The 10689-nt window shown below is 26.4% G+C and overlaps 1 protein-coding gene across 2 annotated transcripts in view; it reads right to left on the reverse strand.

Annotated features, from left to right (window-relative positions):
* Positions 1 to 286: 286 nt before the first annotated feature.
* Positions 287 to 10689, reverse strand: part of LOC106684195 (syntaxin-1A) — a gene marked incomplete at its 5' end in the record, with an annotated part of 36575 nt that continues 26172 nt past the window's right edge. Inside the window, 5 exon segments of one of the 2 annotated variants that reach the window (XM_067052634.1) lie at positions 287 to 502; positions 4731 to 4841; positions 7211 to 7348; positions 8067 to 8143; positions 9757 to 9960. In XM_067052634.1, coding sequence (XP_066908735.1) covers positions 416 to 502; positions 4731 to 4841; positions 7211 to 7348; positions 8067 to 8143; positions 9757 to 9960 — 617 coding nt within the window. 2 annotated transcript variants of the gene reach the window in all.

The following is a 10689-nucleotide window of genomic DNA, read 5'->3' on the forward strand; positions in this document are numbered from 1 at the left end:
TTTGTTTACTTTTACTTTTTTTTACTATGTAATTATTTTCAAAACGTTCCATCAGTTAACATAGACCTTTTATTCATTTTCAATAGCTCAAAATTAAGTGAATTTTAATGAATAACTTATTTTGGAAACACATAATGTATTGAGAATATTTGCACAATTTATATTGAATAAGTATTCAATTCTTATGAAACCATAAATTTCTAATTTATTAATAGTTAAAAAATATGAAAACTCAATACTAATGAACTTGGTCTTTCTGCTAAGTACACAACTAAAGACATTTGGATAAAGTAAAACAAAAAAAATAATTTATTTTAAAAAATACTTTATATTAAACATTAACATTATAACTTATATTTATACAGATAGGAGAGATGGTGCGGCGCTGACTAGGATACGATCCAAGGAGGTATGCTTATATGACTCCATAGTGGAACATCAAGTAGATGCTGATTAAAATGATGATAATGAGCACAATGAAGATGATCAGAATAATCAGATTCTGGAAAATAATTTGACCTGAATAAATAATTTATTATTAATAGTTTATTTAGAGTAAATTAATTAATTAATAATATAAATAATGGAAGTAAAACTCCATTTATTTAATATACAGGGTGTTTCAGGGTTGTTTCTTGATAGAAAATATGAATTGGAATCTCAAAATAAGAAAAAAAACTGTCTATAAATGCATGTCCATGAACGCTTCGCTTAGGAGATATTCACTTCTAAATATTTTCATTGTAATATATTATTTAGTAGGTTCATTATTGGATGAGTTAGCATTTATTTAATGAGTTGTTGTGAAAAACTCTTCCTTACTAAATATCTTTATTTCAGAATATCGTTTACAGCGTTTCAGGACCAATGCAACATCATGAGGTACTCTACAATACAAATTAACACAATGTATAATATGCATATGACAATACAATTATTCAACAACAAAATCTTTTATTTAATAAAAATTACCTTAACATAATTATATCCTCACATTTCATAATTAGACTGGTCTCCTTATTTATATATATAATAGTTACTATAATCATATTGCTCTCAGTTTTTTAAAAAATAAATTAATAAATAAAATTTATTTAATTTATGACATGAACAACAGCGGCATGAGCACAGAGTAATAGTAATAGTAATAGTAACTGACATAACACTATTTCGAAAAACTATACAAGAGGCTGGTTTTTGGGAGAGGATAAAATCAGCACGTGGAAGGAAATGGACTCAGGAGGAGGAGGAACGGCACTCTCAAAGGATGAAGGAGGTGTGGGTTCGAAGGAAGCATAACCAAAGTTGATTTATTCTACCCTCTAAAAGGGTTATTAAAAAAAAAAAAAATTTTCATACATAAAAAACTCTAGTTAGTATAATGTTTTTAGATTTCCACTTATTTTGTATGTATGAAATTTTATTAATTGATTTATTTAAAAACAAACTGACAGCCATATGATTATTGTGACTATTATGCCTAAGACTAAATATGAAGATTAGTTTAATTATTAAATGTGAGAATTTAATTATGCTAGGTAATGGTTTTAAATTAAAATTTTTGTTGTTGAATAATTGTATTGTTTTATTCATATTCTGAATTGTTTAAATTTGAATTGTAGAGCAGAGTTGGGCAGCTATGAAACTAATAGCTAAAATTGCCATGGATACGATATTTATTTATCAATGGTTCATTCATGAATAAGGTTCGTATCCATGGTAACTTTAGCTATAGCTAATTTTTATCTATCTGTCGTAGAGTACCTAATGAAGGTGTGATGGCACTAAAACGTTGTAAACGATATGTTGAAATAAAGAAATTTAAGAAGGAGGGGTTTTTCACTTCAACTTATTAAAAAAAAAAATATTTAGGTTATATTAAATAAATTAATATGTGTTCCAACTACTTTATTAATTAAATATAAAGAGGCTAAATTAACCAATTAACCTAAAAATCTACTTGTGTCTGATCTGGAGAGCGTGACAATGACACACATCCAGTGCAATTCGACCAGTTTTGCTTTGGAAGAGAAAGATACCGAGCCAGTCTTAATACTTAATACTCAGTGTGACCTTACTGAATACATACTTAATTAAAATTATTTAATCTATTGCACATTTTTTATTATGTTTCAAAATGAGTGCTGTGTGATATAGGAATTTATTTACACAACTATAACACTTTTCCCATGTAAGTTTCATTTTTTTACATCTAGTCACCATGGCAACTCAAATACTTTATATATATTATATATATAATTTTTACACTTTCTTGAGACTGGTTTTTATTACATTAATTTTTATTAATATATTCCTGTTTGAGAGTGGTTTAGTTTATTGAAAAACAAATTAGATCCTTTTTTTCTCAACTTTATTCTTTTCAAAAACCTTCCAACGTTTCGACCCTCAGATCATTTTCAAGGATACCTTTATTTTGTTGGCATTTTCTTTTTTAAAAAAAACTTAAAATTGCCGGCTAATTGCCTTTGTCCCATCTATAAATTCTTCTATATAATTCTTTCTTAAATTTAAAACTTTTTCTAACCCCTTCTCTTCTTTCTTTCATTTACATTTGAAGGTTTAAGGTTTGCAAATGTAAATGAAAGAAAGAAGAGAAGTGGTTAGTAAAAGTTTTAAATTTAAGAAAGAATTATAGAAGAATTTATAGATGGGACGAAGGCAATTAGCCGGCAATTTTAAGTTTTTAAAAAAGAAAATGACAACAAAATAAAGGTATCCTTGAAAATGACCTGAGGGTCGAAACGTTGGAAGGTTTTGAAAAGAATAAAGTTGAGAAAAAAAGGATCAAATTTGTTTTTTAATAAACTGGTTTTTATTGTTAAAATAAAATAAATTTTATCCAATTTTAGACTCAAAATAATTTATATTTCTTTATCAGTCTGACGTTTCGGCCATTTCCAAGAATAATCTTACAATTTTGGAACCACATCATTTGTAAAAATACTTTATGCAGGCTATTCTACTCAGGTCATTAATGTCAGACAACAAAAAGCCGAGACTAAAATTGGATAAAATTTATTTTATTTTAACAATATTTCAATTATATTATTTGGAAAAATTTAAATAGATTATGTGTATTTTTTTAAAAAATTATTATTTTATAATTGTTAAAAATCACTTTTTTTTTTTTTTTTACTAGTGACTTATTGCGATTTATATTATATACATACATATATTTTACAAAATAAAATAGGATATAAGTACCATCATGTCTTGTTATAGCGGGCACATATAAAAATACATAATCTTAGGAATTATTCCCTATGAACCCCACACTGGTTGATGTTTTTCTTTGGTTGATTTATAAACCATGTCACTACAGTACTGACACACAATAAATTAATCACCTAGAGTCTTCTAACAGCGTAGATACTTCTAAATAGCAAATCCCAATGAAAAAAAAATTAAAAATAAGTTAGGAGAAGTATGTTCTATAAAGATTTAAAGAACAGTATTCAAATTTTAGAATTCAAATCAATAATTTGAAGACTATAATTTTATAACCTTACTGATTGCTATTTAGTTAACAGTATAAATTCGAATTTTAATAAACACATGAGGAAGATAGGACAAGGTTATGATTTTTTTTTAATATAGTAATGTTAGAACTAGGATTATCACAAAATAAATTCATAATTGCCAGGTACTTCAATTTTATTTTTTAAATTAAATATAGAGCAAAAAAAGTAAATGAATTACATAACACAATATTTCAAATTTACTTTTGATAATATAACTTTAGTGAATATATTTAATCATTTTAGGAAATAAAAATTCTGAATTTATAACATATTATGCAATTTATCATATTTTAATCAAGAAATTAATTACTTTTTCTCAGTTTTCACAGAAGTTTTGTTATAAGAGGTTGTATGCATTCTGTAAATTTTGACAATGCTAAAAATATTTTAAAAAATAAAAAAGGTTTATGGTTAATTATAAACAAATTAGGAAGATTGTTTATTGAATATGAGTAACTAGTGAAAGGAAGACAGTCCTGGTGCGGTTAAAACAACTCAAATAGTATACTATTTCTTAAGAACTTATCGCCCCACTTTGCAGGACTTCATTGGGGTTAAGAAAAATAAACAAGCAACTAAAAATATGTTAACAGTGTAAAAAAATATAACAACATAAAATTAAAAGTAATCTAAGATGGGGCTAAAAAAATATGTGATAATAATATAAAAATGACCAAAATAAATCAAAGAAACAAAAAGATATACTGGAATAAGTTTAAATAAATAAGAAATACAGTAAAATATTACATAGAAAATTGAAATGAGTAATAAAAAACAGAAAAGAAGATATAGGAAATATAGAACACTCCAAAAGATGGAAAATGAAGGAAATAAGAATAAAAAAAATTTCATTTCATGTCAAATACTTAATGGTATTTCTTGTTTATACTTACTGCTTTAAATCTTATTTTTATTTACTCTGTTCATTTTTATATTATTTTTCACATATTAAACATAATTAAATAATTTGTCTACTTTTCTGTTTCATTTCATCTTATTCTCTAACACTGCACTTAACATATTTTTAGTTGCTTGTTTATTTTTTCTTGGCCCGTTAACCCCCTGTAAAGTGGAGCGAAATGAAATAGTTTTTATTTTGAGTCGTTTTTTTTTATAACATCTGGACGATCTTATTTTGATTATAAACATGTTAATTCAGAAAAATGTTCTCTTTTTCATATTAAATACCTTGCGTGATTTCTTTTGGTATTTTATAGCTTTATTCATTTCCACTTTAGCTACATCCACATAATCGACGGTGCTGAGGACATGATTCTCTATCCTATTCACCAGCTCACCCTGAAACAGACAAATATTAACAATTTGAGATCTTAACAATACAACGTTGCAGTAATAATATGAAAAATCAATATGTTATAAAATATTTTAACTCTTTAACATAATATTTGTAATATCTTAATTTATAATTATTAATAATCCTTTTAGTATTAAATAAATATATTAACATCAAAATACCATAATTACTCTTAAATAAATGAGTAAAATACTAAATTATGCTGTTCATCTATATTATAATTAAAAAATTAATCAATAAATTATTGTATGAGAGACTAAAAAACAACTCCATAGCAAAAAACCAGTTTTAGCAATAAAACACAGAAAATAATGATAATACTATTATAAGTAGTAAGTATTTTAGCACTATAAAAAAACCTTAATCAGATTTTTATAAAAATTTAGATAAGAAAGTATCAGATAAGGATATTACATAAAACAAAATGGAACAGGAAAATGATAGGAATCATAATTATCGATGTTTTAAAATGAACTATACACCAGATTCAACAGATAAAATTAAAAGGATATTTGTGAAATATGTACATAATAATCTTAAATTGGGTCTATATAATGATTATAAATTAAGTAATTATCTCAATAATATGAAAGATGAAGTTGATAACAATGATAATCAAAATGTAATTTACAAAATTAATTGCCAGAATTGTGAAGATGTATATATTGGAGATACTTCCAAACAATTAAAAACCAAGATTGAGGAACACAAGAATAACTGTAAAAATATCAACACAACAGCACTGGCACAACATAGTATGAAATTTAAACCTGAATTTGATTTTAAAAATCCAAAAAATTTAGATATAGTAAATCATACAAGAAATAGAAAATTAACTGAAGCAATAAATATCACTAAAAACATTGGTAACGCTATTATTTTAAGACAGATACTAAAATGTATGTACATATTACATAGATATAGTTAACCATTTAGTAATTTAATGTTGTACAATAGTATTAGTTATTGGATAAATTTAATACATTAGTGTAATGTATTAACTATTTTACATTGTTAAAAAAAAATTTGGTCAATAGATTAGTCATCTTTTACGAAACAGAGGTAGCAGAGAATTGACTTAGTGCGAAATCTGTTTGTTATCAATGGTAAAGATAACCTTGTTTCAAGAAGGTATATTAGAGTTTAGATCTTCTTATTCATAATTATGTTTGGAAATACGTAATTCAAAATAAAGAAGATGATGGCACGTAGCTAACCTTCCAAAAGTCCGTTGAATCCCAGCCATGTTGAACAGATTCAAATATTTTAAAAATTTTATTTAACTTCCCATCATAATTGTAGCAACAGTAAATTTAAGAAAAAAAAGAAGTCAAGAATAAGTAGTTAAAGAATAATATTCATTAAGAAAATCACAAGCAAAAACTCAAAACCGTAGGGCTATAATTGATGTTCAGAACGAAAATCTATAGAAGGGGAAGGAACAAAGCATTATTTGGGAGGACTTGTTGTCTAGGCGCAGGAGAAACCGGACATCTGGATGCAGGAGGTTCTGAACATCCTTCGTCTGTCTCAGTGGGAGATCTAGGAAAAGAAGACATCAATGAGTCATCAGAGAAGAATAAGGTACAATTTGTTTTGGATCGCCTGGTGAGAGGATATCTCCTGGGAGTGGAGGTGAAGAAAATCTTTTGTTGACTGTTAAAAAAGCATTCTGGGAAAGAAGAAAAAATGTTTTGTTTGCAGTTAGTGAGTGTTTGTTTTTGATAGAAACATCAAGAGCCTTCAATCAACAAAAGAAGATAATATAAATTGGTTACTTTCACTCTAACTAAAATTAAATATATTTGTAAAAGTAGATATTTATTTAATTAAGTGTTATTAGTAGAAAAGTGTCTGTTTTGATTGCCCAGAAAAACACGCCCTGAGATTAAGAGTCTATAATGTTATAAATTTAAAATAAAATTCTCCTATCTGCTTAATATTAAAGTTTTTTATTTAAACTTAAAGCTATATTTTAGGAATGAGAATAAGTAAAAACTATTAAATTTCCTTTTATTTACTTCAAATAAACCTTAAATATTACAAAATATATATAGTAATATCCTCTTCTTTGATAAATAGTTGTTTTTTATGTATAGTGGTTTAAGTTATACTTTATTTTATGTATCAATGTTAATATTAGTTGATTTTATTTTATTAAACCAAAAAACAAGCTAACCAATTTCATCATTCAGAAACTATGGTGTCCAATACAAAGTCGTTTTAAAATATTTTAAGATGGTAGTAGTTTGTACTGAGTCTGAGATTAGATTATCATTCTCAGAGTAAAGCTAAGTGGCCATAATGAGTGAACCATATATGGTCTTAATCATGAAAGACTTCCATATCTCACCTGGTGTTCAATAAGAATTGCCATGTCGATAAAGAGGTCCCGCAACTCTTGAAGGGACTTCTCGATCTTGAGGAGTTCTTCGTGCCGAACTTGGACGTCTTCAAGAGCACGCCTTGCCTCAATGGTTTCGGTTATTATCTGTAAAAAAAAAAGTTCCTTAATACGGCTCACCAATTGTCTGTAGACCGTCAGTTGGGAACAACTGGTTTATACTAGCAGGCAAAAGTACAATGCCTGTTAACATATTTCAGGTGACACACAAAAATTAGGAAAAATAATTAATAAAACAGTTCAAACAACAAATTGTCATAGAAATATGCATTGCCAGACACTTCCGCTCTGGTCCGCAACCACTAGTTGGGAAATACTGGTCTATATGTGAGTTAAAAACGCACAGCATTGGAAAATAAAAATATAATGAAATAATAAAAAGAACTTTCTATTTTACTATCCTATTAACAGGTCGGAAATAAAAAAGTTCTTTTGTAAAAAAGGTTTGTTGTTTCTGGAATTATCCGAACGGTAGTTCATTTTGTAATACCGTGAACATTACTTTCTGAATTAAATGTAATATAGGAAATAAATATTTTATAAAATTGTTTAATGGTTTGTTAGAATTTTAAACTTACAAAATTATGTTAGATGTCAATAATTTGTGTTGACATGGAAATACTTAGTATTCAAGGAAGCTGGTGTCAAATACACTATTCTAGTCATAACTACCTACTCTGTTATTCACTACATTTGAATATTTCATTCTTGATTTATTAAAGAAATATAATATAGAAAATATTTTGCAGATGGTTCAATTTGAAAAAATAATGAAATATATAAATTATATTTTTATATATCTTACATCGTCATTGAATATAGCACCATAGTTTCCTTGCTCTAACAGTTCATCCAGTCTTTCATCGGTAACAACTGCTTTAGCTAGATAAAAATAAAATAAGTTAATTATCGGAATCAAAAACATCTTAATGGAGACTAAAAATTATAATTAATAGGCTATTTTATAAGATTAAAAAGTAAAAGCATCAAGCCACATTTATATAGTAAACATTTTGACAATGTCCAACAGAACTATAAACTTTTATTCATAAAAATATTCAACGATTGATTTGCCAATTGGGTTGAATATAATAGGTTGAATAGATTTTTAATAAAGTTTAAAAATCCTATATTTAAAAATGAATAATAAAAAAATACAATATTCTGTTGAAAAGTAAATCTTTCAATTTCATGTACGTTTTTATTGTGAACAAAAAGTTTAAAAATTACTATTATAAAAGTAAAAATGAAAATAGTTATAATGTATTTTGTAAAAAAAGCAAAATGCAAAGCATATTTTATAGAATGGTGGAATTTCAGATCAATCGTATGGATTGTTTATGGGACCAGATCCTCAAAACATCGATGAAGGAATAATAGGTGTATAGTGAGAAAATGTATGAAGGATTTTTCGCAATAAAAACTTACATAGAAAAGAAAAATTGTTATCTTATGGATTTAAGTGGAGAATTTATCTTACCAGTGTGTCATAACTGACATTTATTCAAGAATATGGCTTAATATAGAGGATTTAAAACAGATTAAGAGTGAAAAATATCCAAAACATGTAATAAATTGTATAAAACAGGTAAACCTATGTAATATATTTTACATAGTTTACCTTTGTTATGTGTTGTGTTGAAAAGTTTATGTATTTAATCAATAAATATAAATCTATATCTAATCAATCCCCATGTCTTTTTTTTGTAACTATTACTCCTGGTTATTTCTTATCTTAACATGTTAATATTACTTTGTTCTATTCTATACTATTTATTTTTAAATGTTATTTATATGTGATTGTATTTTAAATATTCCATTACAACTAGTCAAATATAAGCTCTAAATTCCCTTTATATTATTGATTTTTAATTCCTTTTATTCTATTTATATACTATTTAATATGGTTATTTTATTTATTTTTTATTTTTACTGAATCATTGCAGTCCAGAAGAAGGCCTACAAAATGGGTTAAAAGGTTTATTTATTAAATGTTTTTGTACTATTTTTTAAATTAATTGTGACAGCCTTCTTCACTATCTGCTCCTGGATTACTACAGACAACTATTCCATATATAATTTAAGAAACTCTATATGAGAAACTTGAATGTAATAAGAATTAAAATAAAAAAATCTTTACCACTACAACCACTGAAAAGAAGATTGCCTCGAGACCTTCTTATGTAGAAATACTATTAGAGTGCTACCAAAAAGTGGTTTCTCTATGTGCCTGTATCTCACTATTATGATCTTACATAAAATTTACCAAATGTATTTTTTTTTTTGTAAATACCATTGTAAATGTTAATAAATAAATAATTTAAAAAAATAATAATTTATTAGCTTTCTTAAAACAGAACACAGATGTCCCAGAAGAATTATAAGATCTATTCACTGTATCCTTAATCAGTAATGGCTTAAGTGCCATTTTTTATTGCAATATCAAAGTAAAGGATGATCACTATAACGAATGTCAATATGAAATAATATATTACCTATTGAGGCTAGCCTGTGTATCCTTTCTACACATTTCTGTCTGTAGTCATTTTGTTCCTTGTTCCAGGATTCCATGACTTCTATGAAGTAGAAGAGGCAGCTGCTATGAGCCGAGCGCCGCATCCTCAACCTCGCAGGGGCCTGCAAATTCTTCTCTTTAAGTCCTAGTTCTTCTTCTTCTAGTTCTATCTCCTTCTCCATCTCTAAACCAAACCAAAACTGCAAAACTATCATTTCATTTTACCTAATAATGGTCTTTCGATCAGACTTATTTTATAGAATATTTCAGTTTTGAAATTAATTGTTTTTTCTAATTACGGAAAGAATATTTATTTATCTAAATTTATTATTGAGGATGGATATATTTATTATAAGATGGTCAGGGGTGTGGTCAGACAAAATATACATATAAACAAAACTTATTTATTTGTACTGGTGTTTTGACCTGAATTTCAGGCCTCCATCAGAGCTGAAAAAACAAAAAAAAAAAGATAGCAACCATAATTCAGAGAAATATAAAAAGAAAAAAGAAAACAATAATAAACAAACTTGGAAATATACATAACAATAAATTAAGTAGATAGTTGTTGATTGTTAATACTAGAAGATTAAATATTATAGAGGTAAGATTATACAAAATAAATAATAAAATGATTAAAAAACATATACTGTTCAAGTAATTGTCGGTAACAGTTCAATATAATTTTTGCCTGTTCTCTACTGCTCAAGTTAGGACCCACTCACTTCAGTCAGAATCTCTGCCTAATAGTATAAGTGCCCAAGAGGAGAAAAAAAGGCAATTATTTCACCCCAATTTTTGATTACTTAATTGAAAACTAGGTATAATTACTAGTCAAAATTGATGAGTAATTGACACTTGTAGGAGTAGTAGATTTATGATATTCACATATAAATATAAATTTGGCAAATGA

The sequence above is a fragment of the Halyomorpha halys genome, unplaced genomic scaffold (genome assembly GCF_000696795.3).
Source record: "Halyomorpha halys isolate HHAL.00 unplaced genomic scaffold, Hhal_1.1 Scaffold554.1, whole genome shotgun sequence".
Lineage (NCBI taxonomy): Eukaryota > Metazoa > Arthropoda > Insecta > Hemiptera > Pentatomidae > Halyomorpha > Halyomorpha halys.